Below are 26,113 nucleotides of genomic sequence, written 5' to 3' on the forward strand. Positions count from 1 at the left end.
AGAATGGTGGTCGTGTTCAAGTCAGCTTAATGCTCCATCTTAATTAGAAGTCTGCTATTTTTTGCTTGTTTTTTGTTTTCGCTTATTGTTCAGTCAATTCAGCTTTCTTTTTATGTGTTTTGCTTCTATTTCTTAAGGACCATATCTTTTTGCTATCTATTCAGAATGCCAAGTAGAAAATAATTTTTTTTTGAGCCAGAGTCTCGCTCTGTTGCCTAGGCTGGAGTGCAGTGGCGTGATCATAGCCCATTGCAGCTTTGAACTCCCAGACTCAAGAGATCCTCCCACCGCTGTCTCCCGAGTAGCTGGGACTATAGGTGTGTACCACCTGGCTAATTAATTTTTTTTATAGAGATGAGGTCTGGCTAATTGATTTTTTTGATAGAGATGCGGTCTCACTATGTTGCCCAGGCTGATCTTGAACTCTTGACCAAACCGGAGATGCGTCAGTTTCGAAGGCATTTGCATTTCCTGTTGCCTTTGACTGAGCCACTCTTCCTCCAGAGAGTGTTAAAGCTCGTTCCCTCATCTCTTAAGATTTTGCCCAAACACGATCTTTTGTCAGCACCTTCCTTAAAAATTCTGTTATTTGTAATCCCTTTTATTTCAACCCTCTTCGTTTCCTTTCTTTGTTTTATTGTTCCCCATCACACTTACCACCTCTCAACATACTATATTATTTACTCATTTATTCTTTGTTTTGTTTACTGATGCAACCGCAGTGCCTAAAACAATGGCCAGCACAGTGTAGATGTTCAATAAACATTTATTGATAAATTGAATGAATAAATGCTCTGCCACTAGCGTTCCTCTTTCTCCTACCCTCCCCTACAGAATTTGTGTTGGGGACTTCATCTTTTGAAATGAGTAACACAATGTAGTTTTCCTTTAGACCTGCTGTCTACATAGAGTTGCAATCCTGGATGAACATAGAGAGTTACTGATGATGGGGTGGGAAGAACACCTAAGAAAAGTTTATCGTCTGACCTGAATGAAAGATGTCTCCTCCAGATCCACCAGCAAGATGCGATTTTGAACCATAACTTGGGCCATTGATATTTTAAAACTCTTGATACATATCATCAAATCATATTCGGAAAAGTTATGCCAACATGCCAATTCTCTTCTCTCTGCAGTCTCATTATTAATTAATTTTTATTTTTTTAGACAGGGTCTCACTGTGTTGCCTAGGCTGGTCTTGAGCTCCAAGCCTCAAGAGGTCCTCCTGCCTTAGCCTCCTGAGTAGTTGAGATTACAGGTGTGAGCTACCAGACCTGGCCATTGTCAATTTAAACCAAACAGTAGCTACCATGCATAGTGAATGCACTCCTAAGGTTATACTGTCAGTGTTTCTTCTCAAAAGTAATCCTAAAAAGGAAAGAATGTCAAACAATCTTTGAATCAATTATCAATTGCCACAAAAAAAGTGTAGTAATCACAAAATTTCACTAATGTCTATCTCACCATGCCCTTTTAGTGTTGATGTCTCTGGGGTCAGCTGGTGGTTGGCTGGGTGGCTCTAATGATCCTGGCTGGGTTTGTTCAAGTACCTGGTGGTCAGCTGGCTGTTGGTTGATCTAGCCTGGCTCAGTTTTGCTCCCAACATCTCTCATCTTCCTCTTATCCCAGGCCTGCTCTCATGGTGATAGCACAGCAACAAGAGAGAGAGGTCAAGGTGAGTCGTGCAAGTACTTTACATGCCTCTGCTTGTGTTACGCTGGTGGGTGGGTCAGGGAGAGAGTCAGAATGCCCACCCACGGATGGAGGTGACTGCAAAGTTACAGGGTAAAGAGTGTGGCTTCAGGAGGGGCTGAAGAATTGAGGCCCTTTTATGTGGGCCTCCACTACAGTCTTAGAAAACAGTTACTTCCTGTTGTCATTTAATATTTCCTACTGAAAGAATAAGGTTGGGAAAAGGGAAGAAGCTCTTTTCATGAGTGAATGTGAAACTCTGGATAGGATAAAAGCCAGGACCCAATTTTTATTACATCTAAAATGTAATAGGGATTATATAACAACTGTGTAAGAAAAAAAGAAAACTCTAGAGGATATGCTCTTTGGAATAAAATGGAAAGACATACAAGTTCTTGGGGATATATAACTTGCCCAATTATTTGAACAAATTAATTCTAATCTGAACAAGTTTTAATGCTAATTCAATCAGAAGTTCCAGACATTTAAAAAAAAATCTCTTTGTAGCTATATTCTCATAGCTTTTAAGATATGAAGTTTCTTAGGCTGATTGAGTCACCTCTGCTCACTTCTCTGTTTACTGTCAGAAAAAAGCTTTCCCTCTTTCTTACATAATACATCTAAATTATTTTTCCAATTTTTATACATGTTCAAATTCTGTCTCCATCTGAGTTAATTCCATCCTTCCTCACCAGCAGGGACAATTGCTCCTCTTCCCTTTTCCTGTAGCACTTTGCTTATTTATTCATTTATTTATTTTTTTCTTTTTAAGGCTGAGACATCAAGCATTTTTCTTTTCTTATTTATTATTTTTTAATGGCATCATATTGTATTCAGGAGCCAGGATTGGGGAGCTAGGGCAGGGAGACTACTCACACTGGAATCAGAGGCCAAATCTCAACTGGAGGAGAAGAATGCATCATTATATTGTTAGACCATAAGCTCCCTGAGGACAAGAACTGCCACTGGCACTTCTGTCTGGCACAAGACCCAACATGTAACAAGTATTCAATAAATGGCTACTTGAATGAGGTGGTGTGTGGTTGAGTGCTTGGGCTCTCAGGCTGGCTCCTTGTTCTCAAATCTTGGCTATATCAGTTACTAACTCAGTGTCTTTGGGCAAGTTAGTTAACTGCTTTATATGTTTTTTCTTTTTCTGCTTAAAAAAGGGATATAAAGGTAGCAATTTCGTGAGATGATACATAAAAGGCATGTCAGAATTTATGATTATTACTATTACCGCTGGAGGCTCTTAAGGTGGCAGGTGGGAGGATGTTACAGATTGAATCATGTCCTCCAGAGAAGATATACTGGAGCCCTAACTCCACCCAGTACCTCAAATGTGATTCTATTTCCTTATTTGGAGTAAGGTCTTTAGAGAACTAATCAAGTTAAAGTGAGGTCATTAGGATTACCCCAATCCAATATGATGGTGTCTTATAAAAAGGAAAAATTCGGGGACACACACACACACACACACACACACACACAGAGTCAAACAAAGATGAAGGCCGAGTTTTTTTGTTTTTTTTTGTTTTTTTTTTGAGACGGAGTTTCACTCTTATTGCCCAGGCTGGAGTGCAATGGCACAATCTTGGCTCACGGCAAACTCTGCCTCCTGGATTCAAGTGATTCTCCTGCCTCAGCCTCCCACGTAGCTGAGATTACAGGCATGCACCACCACACCTGGCTAATTTTGTATTTTTAGTAGAGACGGAGTTTCTCCATGTTGGCCAGGCTGGTCTTGAACTCCTGACCTTCTGATCTGATTGCCTCAGCCTCCCAAAGTGCTGGGAGTACAGGCGTGAGCCTCTGCACCCAGCTGAAGGCAGAGATCTTCAAGCCAAGGAGTGCCAAATACTGCCAGCAAACCACTGCAAACTTGGAGAGCAGGGTGGAACAGATGCTTTCTCACAGCCCTCAGAAGGAACCAGCCCCCAACACCTTGATCTCAAACTGCTAGCCTTGTTTAAGCCACCCAACTTGCGGTTCTTTGTTCTGGCAGCCCTAGCAAACTCGTGCAGAGGGTCCATGGGAACCAGCAGCCCACCTCCTTCTTTGGGGACTGCATGCTGACTTGGATTCCTGGCATCCAGGTGTACTCTTTCAGCTTCCATCTCTTCTGCATACCTCATGCTCCTGGCACATTTTTGAATGGTTATGCCAGGTCCAGGAGCCCAGGACCCCACAGGATATTTTGTGACAGGCCATTTGCCTTCCAGATAAAACTCAGTGGCCTTGACATCAACTCTTCTGGTCTCAGATCTCCAAGGTAAACCAGCTGGACAAAAGTATCTAAGTCTATTCCCAGCCATAAATGTGATATGTAATTCCTACAGCACTGATAAAGGTTAGTCTGATCTTCCATAACTTCCTTCACTTATTCTGTTAGACAGCCTCCTCTATAAACACATCTAAACCATGTCTGGAGTGCAAGCTGTGTGTGTCACTTTTCCCCTTACAGTGTATAATTAATGCGTTGTCAGCACATGAATTGGAAAAATATGGTCACAGAAATCAGGGGACCTGAAGTCCAAGCTCGATTTCAGAATAATGGTAAGATTAAAGCAGAATACTATAATCTACACCTCACTATAAATGATGATCTAGTCCAGATTTTCTCTTCATGCCTTAGAAGAAAAGCGATTTTCAGTTAGAATGAATCTGAAGTCAGCCCAGCACATGTGGAAAAATGCAGTATTAAGATGCCTTTCTGTCTCCAAACCAGTCCCTCAGGTTTTTCCTTCTCCCAGTCCTCCACACACTTTTTTCTAACAATAGAATATTTTCTCTTTAAAGAATAAATCAGCTTCCAACCACCCAGTAAGAGCCACATGGTTTGTCTTTTAGAGGTCTGGAAGGAGATCATGCTGTTTCCATCTTGGGAGTTTGTGATACGAGTCATAGGACACAACATGTTTGCCTAGTGGGAACCTTTGTCCTGAGGTGATACCGGGTGTTAGGCTGCAGCCTGAAGCTTTCATAGAAGCATCTCCATAGCTAGGAATTCATATAAGCCAGTGCCCCACTGGTTTACATAAAGGGCACTACAAAACTGAAACCTGTGTAGTTTGTACAGGCTTCTTACAGGCATACGCAAGGAACTTGTTACAAAAGCTCTCCTCTTTATTCATGGATTTGTGAGCACATACTATGCTTTTTTTGATAACTTTTTTTTTTCCTTGGGACTTTAAAAAAAAATCATAGCAGCTGGTAGCCTTCTGTGTTGTTTTATTGCTTACATCCAGCGAGAGCATAAGGCAGGATACAAATTGTTATGTGTTGTCCTAGACTTCCGTTTGCAATAAGGAGCATACACAATGCCATACCAAAGTGAGTTTATTGACATTCCTTGAAGATGGTGTGACGGAAGAGAAAGCGCGGCCTGAGTGTCACGTGACATTTCTCTTGTTGATGTAAGCAAAATCAGCCCAATAACGTGGACTTCTCCTGCTATGGACTAGAACAGACTTTTGAACAAAATTGTTATAGACATTTCCTTAGATAAATTGGAAGCTGCAGGAAGTAGGCTAAAGGAACAATATTTACTCTATATACTACCTCTAGGCACCTTCTTTTCTACTAGAACAAAGAGACTACATGTCACTAACAGGAAAATAACACTTTCTCTTTTGGACCTTATGATGGCTGGAACATCCATCCCAGGTTTTTATGATAGAGTATTGCACTAGTTTTAATAATGAACACTGAAGTACGTAATAATAATAATAATAAAGCACCACATTTGTTATGTAAAGTTCTAACTACTTTCATTTGAAAGTGTTTCATCTTGACTGGGAAAATAATTGTGGCAATTGAGAAATTTCTGAACCCAAATTTTGGACACATGGTTTGACACATGGACTGACAATTCGATGGATGTAATATTAAAACTATCCTGGAAAACTCAGCCATTGGCTTGCCACACAAATATGCTTACTGTTAAAGGACATATGGTCACGTATGAAAGGAAAATTTAGATCTTGCATGTTTCAAGCCTGCTCCCCCAAATCATATGTCTCTTTTTCTTAATTTTTTCACCACTCTCTCGGCATCTTCACAACCCCCACTAATTTATGTACATAGGAAATTACAAAGAGTTTAGTAGATTCAGAATACTTCTGTCCCCGTAGAGTCAATTTCTATCTTTAGGATTATCATCTTTACACTATAGAACATTTTTGATATCCATGAAATTATTATCAGAACACTTTATAGCATTTTAAAAGCATTTTTCAAAGTTGTAACATAAATATTCTCTTATTTATTGTTCTTGTTTGTCCCCTGATTAAAGGCATTGCCCTCTTAGTAAAACCGAGTCTAAAAGATCTTGTTTTAGGGAGATCGTGGCTTATAAATTTATAAGCGATTGATTTTGCAGTTTGCCTCCATGGAGAAAACTCATGCTTAAAAAAAAGTTACAGGTGGTAACAAACAGATCTGTCTTTTCGCCAAACTATATAACTTAGGGTGTTTTACACCTCCACCTAAGTGAAATTTAGTTCCACAGCTATTTCATTTAATGTACATATCAAATGAAAAATTATATATAAAAATCAGCCTTATAAATAAGGTAAACATGATCTTTCCATAGCTTCTGTGTTCCTCTTCTCTTTGTTTTTCTTCCTTAAGGATTCTATGCAAGGTTGCAATAAAATATTGAAGCCCTGTGAAGCAAGTTTCATCTTCTTTCAGGTGATGTGACGTCAGCATTTCTTTATGAAATTTTGTACTTTTGTGAAATATTGTTCCTGTTATGCTTTATGAGATAGATCTACAGCTATGACATCAGTAGTGCTGGTGGATCAGGAAAAGTTAGTTGAAAAATCATGTATGTCAACATTACCTATCTATATATAATTTCTGAGATACTGCATTCCTTTTGTATATGGGTAGGATAGATAGTAATTAATCTAATTAATAGATTAATTAATTATTTATATAAATTGTAAAGCTCTCCAGGAGCTGATCCATCTAGTAAACAGCTTTCTCCCTTTCCAAGGCCTGACAAATAATGTAAGTACTAGAAAGAGAGTTGAATGTTTGAAGTAATGAGTATTTACATATGTATAACACGAAGTTCCAAAGATAAAAGATGCCCCTATATTAGAGATGCTGTGGCAAGAGTTAGAATAAGGATATGGTTCAATGATTTGCATAGTCCTCATGTTCTGATTTCATAAATAATAGCTCCATTGGAATCCATTATTTTTCAGATGCTGAAATGTGTACTGAATTTTACATATCCCTCAAATTCTATATAACTTACACATTCTATCCCGTCTCAGTAAATATTCTTTTTAGACAATAAAAGGCTAAATTTCTATCATGTATACTCCTTGATTGACCATGGACACATAGCTGCAAGCGGTGCTGGGTATTGTAGATAATTCCTACTAAAAATTTTATTTTTGTTTTGAGATGGAGTCCCACTCAGGCTGGAGTGCAGTGGCACAATCTTGGCTCACTGTAACCTTTGCCTCCGGGGTTCAAGTGATTCTCCTGCCTCAGCCTCCCAAGTAGCTGGGATTACAGGTGGGTGCCACCACACCCAGCTAATTTTTGTATTTTTAGTAGAGATGGGGTTCACCATGCTGGCCATGTTGGTCATGGGGTTTCACTATGTTGGCCATGTTGGTCTCGAACTCCTGACCTCAAGTGATCTCCCCATCTTGGCCTCCCAAAGTGCTGGGATTACAGGCATGAGCCACTGCACCCAGCCAGAATGCTTTAGAGTGTAGAAACACAAATAACACACTGTCCAGACACAAACTGGTATAATGAGCCACCAGGCATGGCTTCATATGAAATTAACTTAGTCTTACATTTCTCCCCGTTTTAATATGGAAAACAATAATGGGACATTTAAATAGTGGGGTCTCTTGAGTGCTTCTTTTTCCCAGTGAAGAAAAACACTTCCATTTATGACATATTTCAGACAACTTGGATAACAACGTTAGAAAAATAGCAAATGACCATTACGGTTGGGTTTATTTCAAATGTAATTGAGAGGTTAGGCTGTCTCTGGAACCTGCAACTGTTTTTCCGACAACAGGAAGTTTTCTGAGTTATGTTTTCACTGAATGTTAAAAGAAACTGGATATTGATTTTGATACAAATCGATGTGCCTTTGGGGTGTTCTGTTTCTGCCCCAGGAGGATTGCTATGGGTGAGGGAAAAGTACTATGTTGCCCTTGATCCCTAACAAGCACCATCACTCTCTGCAGCTTCCTAGTGTGGTCCCGATGGACAATCGAATGTAAAGGACTTGAACGCCATGATTAAGAAAGGAAAAGGAAAAAAAAAAAACCAATATCAAAGTTAAAAAAAAAAGGGTTTGTCTGCCAAGCAAACAAAAGTCATGGCTTTAACAAAAGTCATGGTATCATCTACACATTTTTTTTTCCTTTGTGAAGCACTGTGGCTAGACTAAACAAAACAGAACAGTACAGAATTCAGGGATTGAAACCAAGGGAATATGTCCTTCTTCCCCTTCTACTGCCACATTCTACACAAGACAATGGTGGTTGAAGCCTCATCCTTCATGCTACATCAATCAAGAAGGTTTCTTTCTTGGACAGGTGCACACGGCTGTGCTTCTTGTGGTGTATTCACTAGGGGCGCTCCCCCTCCTAAACTTCTCTGGAGTTGAGCCCACAATCCCCACAACCTTTGGGACGCACTGCATCACATCAGCAGCAGGTGTTCTCTTGCTGTTGTTAATCGTTAGAAGTGTCATATTTGTACCGTATGTCTGGGCTAGGTCTGGCTGATGGGTCTGATGCCACATGTGAATCATGAGTTGAATGTACAAAAATTTCAGCTTTGCCACTGTTGTCCTTTGGATGGATATTATGCACAAGGAAAAGTAGAGAGTGAGGAAAACAAAGAGTTGATCAGCTCCTGGTTCTGGAGTTGGTTGTTAGAAATTATAAAAAATGGTGGCTCTGCTCAGAAGACATGGGCATATAAAAGCCTGGAGTGCTGAATGCTCAAATTTTCCCTTAAATGATAGAAATGGAAGTAAACATTTATTACCATTTGGTCAAGTGTAGCTTAACTTGCATTCATATTTCATTGTTAGTAATGGAGGTATGTGGAGATATACACAGACCTTGAGACAGCTGTTTTTTAATATTGCATACAGGCTAGCAGTTCATTGAAAACAGAGGAGAGAAGCCTGAAGGTTAGATCTTAGAAGAAGGCAGTTCTTCATGCACAGCTTTTGTCAATCCTGATTTGGTTTGAAAATAAAAATCATGGAATACCAAAATCAAAGGAGAGTTGATTAAGGGAAAGGGAAAAGGGGATCATCCCAGGAAGGGTGATGTCACTGGCCAGGAAAATGTCAGGCGAGGTTCCATGTCCTCACTCAAGTCCAAAGGTGCTGGTTTCCTCTACTGCTGTTAACAGCTTTTCATACAACATGGAGTACGAGGGATACGGTGGAAGATCCAGTCGGTTGAAGCATGTGTGTGCCCTGAATGGGGAGAAGAGATCGGTGAGAGTGTTTGTTTCAATGATACAACTGGTTCTGGATCTGTGACTTAGTCTGAAGTTGTGATTCAAAAGAGAATCAAAAGTGAGCAGGACCATGATTTAGGACCACCATAAAACACTGCAAACTAAGAGCCATATTCCTCTGGAATGAATAGACCGGTGGAAGGAATGGATTAACTAGAAATGGGTTGTTTGCATTTGTAAGCAAACCATACTACACTAGAATGACACTAGCAAATGGATTATAAACTCTATGGTATCAGCCTGAATGCAATTGAGTTATAAACTCTGATGTGGTCAATGAAGGAGGCAGAAATATAATTAGTATTGAAGGACTATATTCCTAAGTCTTCTTGTCCAGCTATGATTTCTGAGCCTCTGTGAACCACATGCATCTAGAGGAAACTGAGATGGCCTGGAATTCTGAGATGCAGTTCTCCATTCAAGTCAAGTGTGCTCTGGAGACAAGTCTGACTTCCCTACCCCAGCAGAACCCACGGAACCTAAAGCCAAAGTGCTGCATTTCCAAGAGAAGCTGCCCCTGTGAGCCAGTCCTCCTGGATGCCTGGAGTATCCTGGCGCCCAGGGTTCTGCTTTGCTTCATGTGCTTCCTCCTGCATTGCCAGTGTCTGCCTTGGACAAGGAATGCCTTCCTCACCGGTGGCTAACACCTGGACCTGGAAGACTCCTGCGGGTCTCCAGCAGTGGGTACAAGAAGCGCGACATGCATAGATTCTCTGCTGTGGAGCCTTGAATCGCCTGACTGGCTGTTCCCTGCCAGAAGTTCTTTGTTTTTACAGAATCTTTGGCTGATGCCAAGTCCTGTACCATACATAGTAGGGAGAAAGGTGGATGGGTGCAGGTGAAAGTTCGTTTCCTGCCTTTTCCTCCCTAAGAGTGGTGTGTTGAAATGGTGATTTGAGACACCAACCAGCACAGAAAAGGGCACTCTAAAATCAAACCAAACCAAATCAAATCAAATCACAAAACAAACATACAAAGAAACAAACAAAACTAAACTCTCTTCATTAGAGTTTTATTTGGGATATTAAACTCTTCTTTTCATTACAAGATCCCTAGGGGACTTGTGTATTATTTACACCTTTGTTTTAAAGTATATAAATCAGAGTATCAGATCACAGCCAGGCTGATGCAGCACTCAGGTTATGGGAGGAGATTATTTTGGGGATGAGGAGGGTGGGAAGAGGAAAGAGGGAAGGTGGGGTTTCCTGCCTAGCGAGAATCTAAGGAGGATGCTGGTGTTTTCGTCTGTCCAGCACCCATTCTTCCTCCTGGCAGTCCTTGGAACTATGGAACTATTCCTAACCCCTACCTCCCTCCTCCCTGTCCCCTTTCCCACTCAAGCTCCAAAGGCAGGCACAGGACAGTAGAGTGTCTGGTCTTAGGCCTTAAAGACATAACTGGGAAGAAACATACAAATAAAGATTAAACAGGCCTACGTTCACTTTAAAAGAAAATAATTGAAATATTTTACCTAGCTATAAATATGTGAGTGAAAGGGAAGTCAGGAAATTGAGTAGGATGATTACAGTGATTGCTATCTAGGTTAAAAAGATTGTGTCAAAACTAGAACATACATTGGGCAATGGCTAAACAGGCGAAGTGGGGCAGAAACGTCCCAAGCGTGCTTTTGAAACTAGCTGAATTAGCCAGGGGCGAGATAGGAGCAGGCATCATCTTGGTAGTTTTCTTCCTCTGGTCATTTTAACTGGCACTCATGAGAGGAGATATTACAGGGAAAAATATCATCTTTACAAGTTAGCTGGAACCAAACTAATTCTGTAAAAGATCATTTCTGGGAGTAAACAGAAAGCATTGGTGAATAGCACCTAGTCTGAACACCCATGGTTTCCTTACTAGTTGCTTTTATTGCATTTATTTAGAGCCTTGGTGAACTCCCTTAGTCTGTCATCTAGAATGAATGAACACAATCAAATTATGATACAACTCAGCATTGCTAAGAGCTCACCACCCTCCAGGTGTGGTTCTGACAGCACCAAGTGCCTGCTTACCTCATTCCCCGTGCACCAAACCAAGCACTGCCCAGCGGTGTGGGGCAGTGGATAGCAAGAAACCAGGGCCTGGAAGACCTCTATACTGACCCCAGTCTAGCCACTTACCAGCTTCATGACCCTGGGAAAGTCAATTAATCTTCCCAAGCCTCGGTTTTCTCACTTGTAAAGTGGGGATAATAATACATGCTGCGTGCACTTTGGAAGGTTACGGGGAGGATCAATGCTAGAACACACGTAAATGCGTTTTGTAACCTGTGAATCATCATTTAAACATAAGATTCTCTGGATAATGCAACCATAATTGTGATAATGATTTGGGGAACCATGTCATACTTGTGGCAACTGAAGCCTCTGGGGTTTTGCACGTGACCTACTGGCAGGTGACTCATTTTCTTCTCACACTTGGTGCGATGGATATTTTGGAGATCTGTACGGGTCTTTCAGCTGGGTCGAATTCCACGCCATTGGTGTCAAGCTAGAGTTCCAGCATTTTGAGATAATTTTGGATTGGGTTGTGCCAATCCCTGTATTGTTTATCCTTCTAACTGTGTCATCTACACAGTTGATCTCCCTGTCTCCCCTGTTTTTCCAAGTTACAGATTGGAATGTTAACAAATACAGAGCCAAAGAAAGTCTTGCTCCTCTCTACTAGGGACCACTTTAAGGTTGGCTAGAAACACACAAAAGAGGCAGCAGTCACTACTCTTTGCTGCCAGTTGTTCAGCCGGTTAGGTAAGTTGTGTCTTCCCTTCATGCCAGTCTTCTTCCTCTGCCTAACTACAGCCTTGTTCTCTTCAGATAGGCCTTGCTCTCCTCCCCGCTAAATCTTGTCTTTTTCAAGTTTGTCAATAACCTCTTGATCCCTAAATCCAGAAGCCCATACTCTCCTCCCACTTGCTCCAGCTCTTTAAAAGCATTTGACAGCTCTTCCTCTGGAACATCTCCCTCCCTTGGCTTCTCTTTGGTTTCTCAATGGCTTCCATTTTCTCTGCTGAGCTCCCTGATGGCGCCCTCCGGCCTCCTTTGCAGGTCCTCTTCTGGCCTTAGGTACTACAGAGAAGCATTTCTCCTTGGCACTGTTCACTTTTTGAACTTGATAACTCTTTGTTGTGGGAGCTGTTTTGTGCATTGTAAGGTGTTTAGCAGCATCCTTGGCTTCTACTCAACAGGTACCAGTAGCACCCCTTCCCCTCAACCAAAAATTCTCCAGGAAATGCCAACTACCTCTTGTTGGGGAAGAGAGGCAAAGTTGCCTTGCCCAGCCCCACCTTGAGAACCACTGCTACAGAGTAAGCCAGCTACTAACTTGACCGGGCCTCCAATTTCACCACTGGCTTGGGGTCAGTTTACGTCTGCAGTAAAACATGTTCATATTAGAATTTAATTTGCAACTTTTAGGCCAGTTAATTGCTGATGACTCAGAGCTTTGATATCCCTGGTCCCTGCCCCAAATGTGAATCCAAGATTCTCTCCGCTTCTTTATTCCGTCTCCACACTGCCCAGTGCTATTTTGACTCTGACCCAGCTTCTGTGCTTCTCTTTCCTTCCAAGCCTTTCCTCTGTTCTCCTTTGAGCTCTTGTTCAAAGTAAAGAAACTTTGCCACCTCCTTAAGCTCTTTGCAGATGCTGCCTCTGGGTCCCAGTGTCCCCTCTCCAGTCCTCATGGGTAGAAACTGCTCATTGCCCCACATGCTGTGCAAGGATGGACATTCTTCATGCTCCCCGCTGTCAATTCCACGTCATGACTTTGCAATCTTTGATCAGTTTCCATTCCTTTGAATCTCATGCCATTTAGATAACTTATTTTTTAAAACCATAGGCTTTGGCTGGCATTTCATTTTAATGAAATAGGATAGAGCAGAAAATAGATTTTATTGCAGATAATAAGGGTAAAGTGCTATTTTGAGGAACTTGTGTTTCAGATATACACACATATGTGCAAATGAGTACATGTGCATGTCCTGAGTTGTGATACAAAAGGCATTTCTTTTTGTGGGCTATGGTTTAAGAAGTGTGAAAATCAGTGATCTAGGTAGACCTTTGGTTTCTTCTGACACTTCGAGCTTCTAGCTTATTACAATTATTGATACTCTGGCACTTTGCTTAAGTCTTCCTTTCCATTTCAAGTCCTGCTACCAGACTGTGTGGCAACCAAGTCCACATGGCCAACAGGTTGAACACGCCAGCCCCCAGTTCCTTGACCTCAACTCCAGTGACAGTCCCGCCTCTCAGTTACTTTAGCTACAGTGTTATACGAAGTTTCCTCACAGGCATTATGAAATTATATCCTGGAAACCCCTACCCTCAAAGTCCTTTCTCCTGGCCCTCACACATCTTTTAGCAGGCAGGGATCTGCATTGATAGAACGGTTCTATGCAGACTAGGCTATGACTGGGTTTTGCCGTGGCGGTGTCTGGCGCTCTTATCTGGGAAGCCAGTTGCCTTTCCTTTCTGCAGAAGGCAGACCTGAAGAAAGAGCTGTGGGCCACCTCTCCCAGGGTGCTGGCCAGGAGCACTGTGATTCACAGTATCTGGGAAGCCCATGCCACCTTGGGTCTGCTTTGCTTCTTGCCTGCTCAGGGCTTCCTGCCACCTGCCACGGTCGAGCCAGGACTTCCTGAACGACAGTTTCTGGAAGTCAGAGGTTTTTTCCTTCTATCCATACTCAGATGACATTTTTTTTAAGGTTCTTGGATCTTCAGACATCATCCAAAGGAAACTGGACAGGGGTCACTATTTACGGCATTATTTTCAGTGTCCTCTTACAGGCATTTGCTTTTTGGGGTTCTCTTGTCCCAAGAAGAGATCCCTGTTTCCCCAAGAAACCATCTCTGGGGCTTATGGTACAGCAGCGCTCTTAGGGGTGCCTTGGTCCAGATATGAAGGACCTGTTCATAAGTCCAATGTCTGGCTTAGAAGCTATGTGGGTTAAAAATATTAATGTATATTTCAAAGCTTCCAAAGCAAACACAGAAATTATGTTCAATCTGTGATCCCAGATGACAGAAGCAATGACTCTCATTTCCTAAAGAATAGAGACTCCTCAGCACAATCTTTTCTTTCTTCTTTGTTTCTTTTTTTTTCTTTTCTTTTTTCCTTTTAATTTGAGACAGGCTCTCACTCTCTTGCCCAGGGTGGAGTGCGGTGGTGCAATCACAGCTCACTGCAGCCTCAGCCTCCTGGGCTCAAGTCATCCTCCTGCCTCAGCCTCCCAAGTAGCTGGGACTAAGGTGCATGCTACCATACCTGGCTAATTTTTTAATTTTTTTGTAGAGATGAGGTCTCGTCACATTGCCCAGGTTGGTCTTGAACTCCTGAGCTCAAGTGATCCGCCTACCTTAGCCTCCCACAGTGCTAGGATTACAGACATGAGCCACTGTGCCCAGCCAGCAGGGTCTTTTGTTTGTGGCTCACCAAACGCTTTCTCAACGGCATCCCCTGTGATGTTTCTCGGGGTATCTTATCCTCCGCACTGACCGGCTGCACCTTCTGGAACACGTGCTGCCATTTCCTGCTCCCAGCCCTTGCTCATGCTGTTGCTTCAGCCTGGAAGGCCCCTTCTCCCTATTCCTCGTCTCTCGATGCTCCCCTAAATTGCCAGTTTCTTTGTGGCATCTTCTCTGGGCAACTTGATTGGGAGTCTCTGTTTCACACCGTCACAGCACGGGGCTCTTACCCGCTGTGCTCCTCTGATTCTACCTTGTGCTGTAATTAGTTACTATCGGGCTGTGTTCTCCCTAGATTGCAGGCTCCCACGGGCAGGTGTGTTCTTGTAGCTCAGCCCCTCCCCAAGCCGCATGCTGCAGGGGTAGGCTATCATTAGTCAGAACTCAAGCTGCATTTCTCTAAAATAAAAGCAAGATGTTTCCAAATAACTATATTCTTGAAATCTATCATTCAACTTAACAAATGGAAATTCTGCCTTTTTAGTCTTCTTTTCTTGACAGACTTGACTATGTTTAGCTACTGGGAGAGCCATGCAAATAAGAAAGACCCTTGGAGCTGAGGGTCTGCTGAACTGAGTGGGTGAAGTCAGGGCTAAAGCCTATGCCAGGGTGTTCAGCTGTGGTTAACCAGCTGGGCATGCCCATGAATGTTTATCAACACCAGGTGAATTGTCCTCGGGGAAAATCCGGAAAAGCTAGGTGAAAGCTACAGTCCAGTAAATCCTTCTGCAATAAGGATTTAGCAGAGGTATTTGGGTGGCCATGTAGAAACAGAGCTGAATTAAATGCAAAGCTTCTTTATAATTAGAATGGATCCTATTACCAAAAGATAATAGAGGTCAATCTTTTCTTTCTTCTGTCTGTTGCAGCAGCGTTTCTTACCATAGCACCTATGCACAACTGTCTCTTCAGTGCTTCCTGATCAGGAATGCACTACCCAAAGTGCATACAAAGGACTCAGGAGGTGCTGGGATTAAAACTCACAGCACAGGGAATTTCTTCTGTAAAACTGCCTGGAGCCCCAGCGTCTCCTTTTCGACATTTATCCCACAATAAATGTGCTTTTTAAATAGAAGTCACCATAGAGACCTAGAGTTACATGTGGTCTCATCCCCACGTTTTAAAACTTGGTAGGAAAAATCCGACACATCATGAATATATAATGATCCTATGAAGTATCAAGTGATAACGCTGTTACAAATACAGATATGATGCTCAAGGGGTTACTTCCAGGTTCCAGCATCTTTATATTAATGTCCTTGCCTCTGCCCTCTCCTGTGTTAGACATTCACCTATAAATTAAGTTGGGCTATGAGAACATCCCATGACTGACACACAGACCAAGATACTACAGCTCAAATACCATCAGTCATCAAAACCTCCCTAAGAATAATATAGTTTCAATCCAAGTCTCAGAGCCACCTCACCTTCACCTTTCCCTAAGAACTCCAATGACAATACTCTGGGTGATAGGAAAGAATTCCATCCCAAAGGATGGTCACTCGAAATCAAATAGCAAAGTATACTTTGCCCTCTTCAGCAGGTTTCCCCGAAGGCTGGCAGGAGCTCTGTACCTGGGGAGAGAGGTAATTTTCCCCCATTTCTCTATGCAGAAGCGCCGAAGCCCATTGCTCCCCCGGAGGGCTGCGAAGCCTTCGTAGGGCACGCTGGATGTTCCCGTGACAAACTGCAGTAGTCTCAGCCTCTGCTCATTATTGAAGCGCTCCACCGCGGCCCAGAACCAGCGGATCACAAGATGCCCATCGTGGTAACCTGCCCGAAACGAAGGGAGGGAGGAAGAGAGGATGCAGAGAAAGGAGGAACGGGTGAGGGGGAGAGAGATCAAACACACATCAGGTATGATAGGAACAGAACTGCTGCTTTTGATCTGATTTATCTCATAATTGCCTTTAAAGCGGTCTAAAATAATTCGTGTAACGAGGTCAAGTTTTAAAACAAGAACAGATTTAGAAAATAGTCATTTTATAAAAGGACTTTATGTTCTGTGGGACATTCCTAGAGATGTCGGCTTTCTATTTAAACAACTGGGACTCCACTTGAAATGTCCCTGCCTCACGTAGGTATAGATAAGGAGTAGAAGGGCCTGGTAGAGACCAAAGACCCTATGAATACAATATTGCATCACGTTTCCTTTGTTCTGCTGTCTTAGCTCTTGGCCACCACATACCAGGGAAGAGTCTAGGACTTACAAGTCTAGGCTGAAGGTGAACAGCCAGTTTGGTGAACAGGAGATCCCAGGCTCTCCCCCTGGGCAGCTGCTCTCAGGCCAGCCCTACGTGGAGACATGCTGGGCCCATGGACTAAGTACTGGGTCCCTCTCATAGTAAGCTGGGGAGACCATGCTTGGACGAATCAATTAAATGATTTGCCACTGACTGCAAATGCAAGAGACCTTCAGAGAGGGAAGAAATCTATGTGTGCCAAGGCAGAAGCAAGAAAAGCTTCAGAAAGAAAATGAAGCTACATGCAGCGTGAGAAGGGTTTGTGCAAGTGGAGGGAAGAAGGAGGACATTCCTGGCAGGAAAAATAAAGGATAACAAGATTGAGGAGGAAATATGCAGGCAACAGTAAGCCACTAGGGTAGGGGGGTTTCTAGCGAAGGCAGGAAGGAATAAATATTTCTGGGGGTGTTATGGAGCCTTAACAGCCAAGCAGAGATTTTTTTTTTGAGACAGAATCTTGCTCTGTCGGCCAGGCTGGAGTGCAGTGGTGTGATCTCGGCTCACTGCAACCTCTGCCTCCTGGGTTCAAGGGATCCTCTCATGTCAGCCTCCTGAGTAGCTGGGACTACAGACATGTGCCATCAGGCCTGGCTAATTTTTGTATTTTTTTTTAGAGGAAAGGGTTTCACCAGGCTGGTCTCGAACTCGTGAGTTCAAGCAATCTGCCTGCCTCGGCCTTCCAAAGTGCTGGGATTACAAGCATGAGCCACCATGCCCAGCCAGGCAGACAGCGGTTTTCATACTATACCAAAAGGGCCTAAGGGTTTATACCAGAAGCTTTGCAGGGATGAAAGTTCAGGTTGGGATTTAGAGAAGGGCATGTACAAGCTCCTGCTTTGTACTAAAGTACGGCCAAGCTTTTTGTAGTCTTCAAAAAGCGATGAATTATATATACATGCAATGGAATGTTATTCAGCCATAAAAAGGAATAAAATACTGAAACATGCTACATACAACATGGTTGGACCTCAAAACAGTAGGCTAAGTTAAAGAAGCCAGACACAAAGACCACATTTTGTATGATTCCATTTCTATGACATATCCAGAATACGCAAATCCATTGAAACAGAAGGCAGATTGACGGTTGCCAGGGATTGGGGGAAAGGGGCGAGGGAGTGAGAGCAACTGCTTGATGGGTACAAGGTTTCCTTTTGGGGCATGGAAAATATTCTGGAAGTAGCTAGAGGCAATGGTTGCACAACACTGTGACTGTACTAAACGCCACTGACTTGTTAGCTTTAGTCACTTTATGTTACGTCAATTTCACCTCAACAAGTCAATCGTTTGGAAAGTGCTGAGTTCTGTTTGCGATCATCACATCATCACAGCTCCTACCCACTCACCTCCCCGGTACTCTGTGTTATTCCGCCAGTCATTCAGGTCAATTTCTGCGGTGCCAGCAATCACCAGCTCCAGCTCCCTGGCATCAAACACGGACACCAGCCTTGAGTCTACAACCTGAAATGCAGGTTAGGCTTCAGCATCCAGGTCCAAACACACAGAAAGGCTATATTCATGATCATATTTTTGTGAGTTAAACTGGGAAACTGACCATCACTGGCAATACTTTTTTTCAGTTTGCAATCATTTTTAACTCGAAAATGATTGCTATGATCTGAATGTTTATATATCCCTTTCCTTCCCCAAATTCATATGTTGAAATCTTCATCCCTGAGGCCATTGTATTAGGAGGTGGGGCCTTCGGGGGATGATTAGATTATGAGGGCTTCATGCTTTTATTAAAGAGTCCCAAGAGAGACCTCTTGTCCTTTCCATCACACGAGGACATAGGAAGAAGGTACCATCTATGAACCAGAAGGTGGCCCCTTGCCAGACACCAAATCTGCTGGTGTCTTGATCTTGGACTTCCCAGCCTCCAAAACTGTGAGAAATAAATGTCTGTTGCTGTAAGCCAGCCATACCATAGTATTTTGTTATAGCAGCTCAAATGATGATCATTGACTTAAACATTTTAGAACACAAGCCTTCATGAGTGGGGAACAGAAAAGAGAATCCCATGCTCCACCCCTAATGCTTCCTCTCAGAATGATTTTGTAAACAAATCTGACTCGACTTTTTGAAGTCACATTGAAGTTTTCAAATAACATTGCATTTTAAAAGCAAAAAGTCCACATCACTCCGAAGGACTTAATAGTTGTTAGTATTACCAATTCACTTAAAATGTAATCCTTCACATGGAATTATGACTTGTATCCTAAATTGAGCATTTGTATTAAAATGGCTGTATTTTCCACCCCTTCTCAAATCATGACCCTAAGATTAAGAGCTAGCTGGGTGAAAATCTGTCTTTTCCTTCCCTTCTTCTCTAACTTCCTTCCTCCCTCCTTAGGGATCTGGGAAGACGTGTTCTGTTGGGGATCTGCATTCTGGCTTTGCATCTTGTGCCAAATGTACCAGGTACAACTGAGCTCCTGTGATGGTACCTCCTTCAATCAAACCAGCAGAGGACAAGATCATGGCCAGTGCACTTGTCCACATTCTGGCAGGGAAGGAGAGCCTTCCATGATCCAAGACCTGAGAAAATGTTTACATCCTCTGGTTTTTAAACTGGGGAACTTCAAGGATGATATAAGATGTCTAGCGACCCTCCCTGTCTTCTTCATTTACCACTCAGCATAGAGTATGTGGCACAACATGATGCTATAACAAAATTAAAATCTAGCACCAGTGGACAATATGTCCCAATGCCTTCATTTCACTTACAGTATTTTTGTTTTGTTGAACAAAAGGAAACGCCACCCGCACAGATCGTGACACGAGATGCTAGATGTTTTCATGTCTAGCACATCAGGGTCACATACCAGTTGCCTGAAAGCATTTTTCACTCATAAGAGTTGAGTTTCCCAGAGAACTCTGACCCCTCAGCCATCCACCCTAAGGAGGTCCTCAGTGCTCCCTAGTGAGGGGCCCACTGCCTAGCTTGGTTCTTCCTCTCTGTTCTCATCGCCCGAGCTGCTGCTCCCCCAGGGAGCCAGGAGGAGTGAGGGCCCATGACGCAGCGCCCTGGCCACAGCTTGCCTTCCCCAGGCCACCGGGCCTCACCTCGTAGAAGCCGCGCACCAGTGCCTCGGTCTGCTGCACCACACCGCGCTCCACCCGCCACTTCACCATGCGCTCGATGTATTCCTTCTTGTTCTTCTCTGTCACCTGTGTGTTGGCTCCTCCAGACTTCAACTCCCTTTCCGTGACCTTGTAGGAAAACAGAAGGATTGCGATGCTTGTCAGTTCAGCTTATCTCTCCGGGATGCACACTGATTTTAGGGGGATGACTATATGCAAAAAAGTCTTCCATAGGGCGTTATTCAGCATTATTATCCCCGAAGTCTTTTTTCCTTGCTAAAGGTCACTGAAAAGGGTCTGACTGTTCTAAGCAGATTGGAGCGCCGTGGTGCTATCATAGCTCACTGCAGCCCTGAATTCCTGGGGGCAAGTGATCCTCCTCCCTCAGCCTCCTGGGTAGCTGGGACCACAGATGAGTGCCACTCAGCCTAGTAAATTTTTTTTTCTTTCTTCTTTTTTTAATTTTTTTTTTGTAGAATGTGGTGTATGTTGCCCAGGCTAGTCTTCAACTCCTGGCCTCAAGTGATCCTCCCAACTCCAGAGTGTTGGGATTACAGGCATGAGCCATTGCACCTGGCCTCTAAGCAGATTGTTAGGCACCTCCAAGGGCTATAGTTTTTGTTTTAGAGAAAACAAGTTTCCTACACTCAAGAGGCATAATGGAAATAAAAGGAAAATGTCCTCGGTTGTCCCAAATATTGAAGCTGAATGTGTCAACACTACAATCACATAGTTGATGCCCCCCAAATCTCAATTATAGCAAATTCTTAACAGCCATCAGTTTCCATTTCCACAGCTGACCAGAAGGCAGTGGTCTTCTGGCGGAGAGTGGGACATAATATTACACAGCCACAGCAGCCTGACGCTGGGAAGGGAGGCAGAAGCATGTAGGCACACAGTAAACGGCGCTGCCACTTGTGTGATGATGCATGTTTCTTAGGACATGCTTGAGTCATCGGGGAAGGCTATGATCCATCTTTTAACAGGCGAGAAGGTAGATAACACACTAGACATTTCTTAAAAAATCAAAATATGTTAGTGTATGAAAGGGATAATTTTCAGTCATGTTGAATTCACTTAAGGGTTCACTGCAATGCTCAATGCTGCAAGACAAATGAGGCATCACTGGACTTAGTTACTGGTTTAAAGAAAAAAATACATATGTGTTTGGCACTTGTGGACACAGTACCTAAACAAAACAGTGCATAAGTAGTCTGACGGTTACTTTTTCTTCTATCACTAAGGTGACCAGTGCAAATTACAAAATACTGGCTAACGATACAAGACTTGTTATCACCAAGCACCCATATTCTTTGGAATGTCTGATTTTTAGCTGCCTAGTTAAACACTTTATTTTTCAACCTCCCTCACAGCTAGGTGTGGCATGTAACTAAATTCTGTCCAATGGGATGTAAGCAAAAGTGCTGTATGGCACTGTCAGGAGGCCTTCTTGAAGGGACGGGCTGTGTGTTCCTTTGTCCTGCTGCTTTGAACATAGTTATGATGGTTGGGATGCTGTACTCATCTGGGCTAAGAGTGCAGGGGGCCTCTCCTAGAGATAGCAGTGGGGAGACCTGGAAGGAGCGTGATCCCTGAGGACTCTATCAAATAGAGCTTATTTGTTTTTGTTTTTGTTGTTTTTGTTTTGAGACAGGGTCTCTCTCTGACACACCGGCTGGAGTGCAGTGGTGCAATCTCAGCTCACTGCAACCTCTCCCTCCCAGCCTCAAGCAATTCTCCCACATCAGCCTCCCAAATAACTGGGACTACAGGTACATGCCACACACCTGATTAATTTTTGTATTTTTAGTAGAGACAGGGTTTTGCCATGCTGGCCAGGCTGGTCTCAAACACCTGGCCTCAAGCGAACCACCTGCCTTGGCCTCCCAAAGTGCTAGGATTACAGGTGTGGACCACCACAGCAGCCTAAACAGGACTTTTATGTGAGATAAAAAAAAAAAAGCTTCTATTAATTTCAACAGGGTCATTTTTGGCATCTTTACTTACTAGTAGCTGAATCTAAACCAAAAACCTATGGTGTCTTTCACCTGCCTCTCTCTGCTCTCCACCATCTAACAACTTGACAAAAGAAGGCCTGCAAGTCAATCATCCAAAACCACTCATTGTTCTTGGTGCCCTCCTTTTGAAGAGAAATAGGATAAACTTTAAACAGATATACAGGTGACCCTTGAGCAACATGGGTTTGAACTGCATGAGTCCACTTGTATGTGGATTTTTTTCAATAAACATATTGGAAATTTTTTTTGAGATTTGCAACAATTTGAAAAAACTCACAGATGACCTGCATACCTAGAAATATTTTTTAAAATTAAGAAAAAGTTAGGAATGTCATGATTCCATAAAATATATGTAGATATTAGTCTATTTTATCATTTACTAACATAAAATAGATACAAATCTATTATTAAAAAGTTAAAATTTATGAAAACTGACACACACAAATACTTAGAAACTGTACATGGTGCCATCTGCAGTAGAGAGAAATGCAAACAAACATAAAAATGCAGTATTAAATCATAACTGCATAAAATTAACTGTAGTAATACTGTATTATTGTAATAATTTTGCAGCCACCTCCTGTTGCTATTGCAATGAGCTCAAGTGTTGCTGATGAACAGCCTCTCTCCAGTAAATTGTGTGTCACAGTAAAAAGTGCTCTCTCTTGTTTACTGCTTATTTTCCACCGTGTTTAAGTGCAATACCATAAACTTTGAATAATATCATGGGACTCACACAAAGGGCCACTATTGATGCTGGAAATGCTCGCAGGAAGCAGAGAAAAGTCATGATATTACAAGGGAAAACTGAATTGCTTGATAGGAACCATAGGTTGAGGTCTGCAGATGTGGTAATCTACTTTTTCAAAATAAATGAATCCAGCATAGGGACTGTTGTAAAAAAAGAAAAGGAAATTCATGAAGCCATCACTGCAGCTATGCCAGCAGGTGTGAAAAGCTGGACTTTTTGTGAAATATCTTTTTATCTCATATTGAAAACATAGCTTTTATGTGAGTGCAGGATTGCTAGAACAATGGCATACCTATAGACTCTAATATGATTCTAGAAAAAGCAAAGTCATTATAATGGTAACTTAAAGCAAAAGGAAGATGAAGGATCTAAAGTTGGAAAATTTAAAGCCAGCAAAGGATGGTTTGATAATTTTAGAAACAGATTTGGCTGAAAAATATCACAATAACAAGAGAAGCAACTTGTGCTGACCAAGAGGCACCAAATGAGTTCCTAGACGCTGTTAAGAAAATCACTGAGGAGAAAGGATGTCTCCCTGTACAGGTTTTTAATGCAGATGAAAGTGTCCTGTTCTGGATTAAAAAAGCACCACAGAGGTCCTTTATCAGTAAGGAAGAGAAGTGAGCACCAGGATTTAAGGCAGGAAGTGACAGGCTAACTCTACTGTTTTGTGCCAACACATTTGGGTTTATGATTAGGATTGCCCTTATCCATTAAAGCTTTAACCCCTGAACCTTGAAGAGAAAAGAAAATACCAGCCACCAACAAGAAGGCCTGGATAATGAGAACCTCTTCTCTGGATTGGTTCCATCAGTGCTTTGTTCCTGACGTTAGGAAGCACCTTGTCAGTAAGGGACTGCCCTTTCAAGTTTTTTTTTTTTTGATATTGGACAAGGCCCTTGGCCACCCAGAACCCCCTGAGTTCAACACCGAGGAATCAAAGTGGTTTACTTGGCCCCTAAAACGTCTCTAATTCAGCCTTTAGATCGGGAGTCATAGGACCTTTAAGGCTGATTACACATGGTACTCTATGGAAAGGATGACTTCAATAGAGAGAACACTGTAAAATCTTAGAAAAGTTATGCCACTGAAGATGCCATCATCGTTATACAAAAAGCCATGAAAGTCATCAAGCCCCAAACAATAAATTTCTGCTGGAGAAAACTATGTCCAAATTTTGTGCATAACGTTCTCTTTTCTCTAGCTTTCCTTATTGTAAGAATACAGTTTATAATACCTATAACCTACAAAATATTTGTTAATTGATCATTTTTGTTATTAATAAGACTTCTAGTCAGCAGTAGGCTACTCGTAGTTAAGTTTTTGGAGAATCAAAAGTTATGCATGAATTTTCAACTGCGCAGCAGTCAGCACCTTAACCCTTGCATTTTGAAGGGTCAGCTGTACATTATTCAAGATCTACAACACATCCTTATTTTTATCACTGGGAACATTTAAGCTTTTTTCTAAGTTGTTCAGTTCCTACACTTTACACTAGAGGATTGTTCTTTTGTATATTCAACCTTAATTTTTTTCCTCTAATTTTATGCATTCAGTTATTTGTAGTTGACTTCATTTTCTTGAATAGATAGTATATGACCATGGAATAACATTCAAATGGTGTAGAAGGCCATAAAATAAAAAGTAAGTTTTTCTCCCACCGAATCTCCCAGCCGTGCATTCTCCCTTTCTGGAGACAGTCATCTCTACTTCCCTTCCAGGGAGATTTTATGCATATGCTGGGTAATGTATATATATTATTTAAAAAAATTTTAGAGATGGGGTCTTGCTATGCTGCCCAGGCTGGTCTCCAACTCCTGGCCTCAAGCGATCCTCCCAGCTCTGCCTCCCAAAGTGCTGGAATTACAGGCTTGAACCACTGTGTCTGACCAATATAAATTCTTTTTTTTTTCCTGTAAACAGTAGTGTGTTTTACACACCGTTCTTCACTACCTTTTTTTCTCTTAAAAATATATCTTAGAAATTTTTCATGCCAATTTAGACCTGTGTTTTTCTTTATTGCTGTTAGTGTACCCTGTTTATTGCTTATGATTATATGGGAATTGAGGGGCTGGGGTGTCCTCATGCTTTTTAATAACCACACATGATTTCACTACTCCAGACTGTCACAGATGTTTTGCAACTATCAACAAGGCTGTGATGAAGATCCTAATATATTAGTAATTTTAATTAGGTGTTAATGTATCAGTAGGACAAACTCCTAGACACGCGTGCTGAGTCAAAGGCACGTGATTTAAAATATGGACCAATATCACCAAGGTGCCTTTCACAGAGAGTGAATCAAACTTCCACCTACAATGGATAGGAGGGTCTGTTTCTCTACACCATTCCAAAATACTGCTAAATTTTCTGATTCTTGACATTCTAATAAGGGAAAATGGTATCTCACTATAGCTTTAATTTATTTTTTAAAATTGTGAATGAGATTATCTCCTCGTCTTTCCCTTTCTGGGAGCTAACTGTATTCTTTGTGAATTTTCTATCAGCTTGTTGACTGATCATTTCATATTGATCTGCGGGATCTCTTCTGATATTGAAAGAAATAGTCTTTATGTTACGTGTTAAATGTCATGTCACTTTCAGTTTGTTTATAGTATAGTTTGCTATGTAGAAATTTAAAAATAATATTTGACTATATCAGATGACTTTTATGACTCTAAGAGTTTGTACCATATCTGTATCAGCATTCTTTTTTTTATTTTTTGAGACAGAGTTTTGCTCTGTCGCCCAGGCTAGAGTGCAGTGGCATGATCTTGGCTCACTGCAACTTCTGCCTCCTCAGTTCAAGTGATTCTCCTGCCTCAGCCTGCTGAGTATCTGGGATAACAGGTGCCCACAACTGCAACTGGCTAATTTTTGTATTTTTAGTAGAGATGAAGTTTCACCATCTGGGATAGGCTGGTCTCAAACTCCTGAACTCATGATCCACTTGCCTAAGCCTCCTAAAGTGCTGGGATTACAGGCATGAGCCATCGTGTCCAGCCTCTGTATCAGCATTCTTTAGTGCAAGATTAAAAATAAAAATTCTTTCTTCCTTTCTTTTTTTTTCTTTCTTTCTCCTTTCCCTCTTTCTCTCTCTCTCTCATTCTTTCTCCTTTCCCTTTTTCCTTCCTTCCTTCCTTCCTTCTTTCTTTCCTTTCCTTTCCTTTTTCCTTTTTTTTCCTTTTTTTTCCTTTTTCCTTTTTCCTTTTTCCTTTTTCCTTTTTTTTCCTTTTTTTTCCCCTTTCCTTTCCTTTCCTTTTTCCTTTCCTTTTTCCTTTCCTTTTTCCTTTCCTTTTTCCTTTCCTTTTTCCTTTCCTTTTTCCTTTCCTTTTTCCTTTCCTTT

General features: G+C 42.0%; 1 protein-coding gene across 9 annotated transcripts in view; it reads right to left on the minus strand.

Annotated features, from left to right (window-relative positions):
- Positions 1-7,666: 7,666 nt before the first annotated feature.
- HECW1 (HECT, C2 and WW domain containing E3 ubiquitin protein ligase 1) overlaps positions 7,667-26,113 on the minus strand; it is a 453,917-nt gene continuing 435,470 nt past the window's right edge. For 8 of the 9 annotated variants that reach the window (XM_017515378.2, XM_017515385.2, XM_017515381.2 and 5 more), the window contains 4 exons: positions 19,981-20,127; positions 18,261-18,375; positions 16,249-16,447; positions 8,089-9,172 (listed from right to left, as the gene is read on the minus strand). In XM_017515378.2, the coding sequence (XP_017370867.1) occupies positions 9,061-9,172; positions 16,249-16,447; positions 18,261-18,375; positions 19,981-20,127 (573 nt within the window). In that variant the 3' untranslated portion in view covers positions 8,089-9,060. Of the gene's footprint in view, positions 9,173-16,248; positions 16,448-18,260; positions 18,376-19,980; positions 20,128-26,113 lie in introns of all 9 variants that reach the window. The other variant, XM_017515382.2, reaches the window with a different exon arrangement.

Source organism: Cebus imitator, unplaced genomic scaffold, assembly GCF_001604975.1.
Source record: "Cebus imitator isolate Cc_AM_T3 unplaced genomic scaffold, Cebus_imitator-1.0 Scaffold548, whole genome shotgun sequence".
Lineage (NCBI taxonomy): Eukaryota > Metazoa > Chordata > Mammalia > Primates > Cebidae > Cebus > Cebus imitator.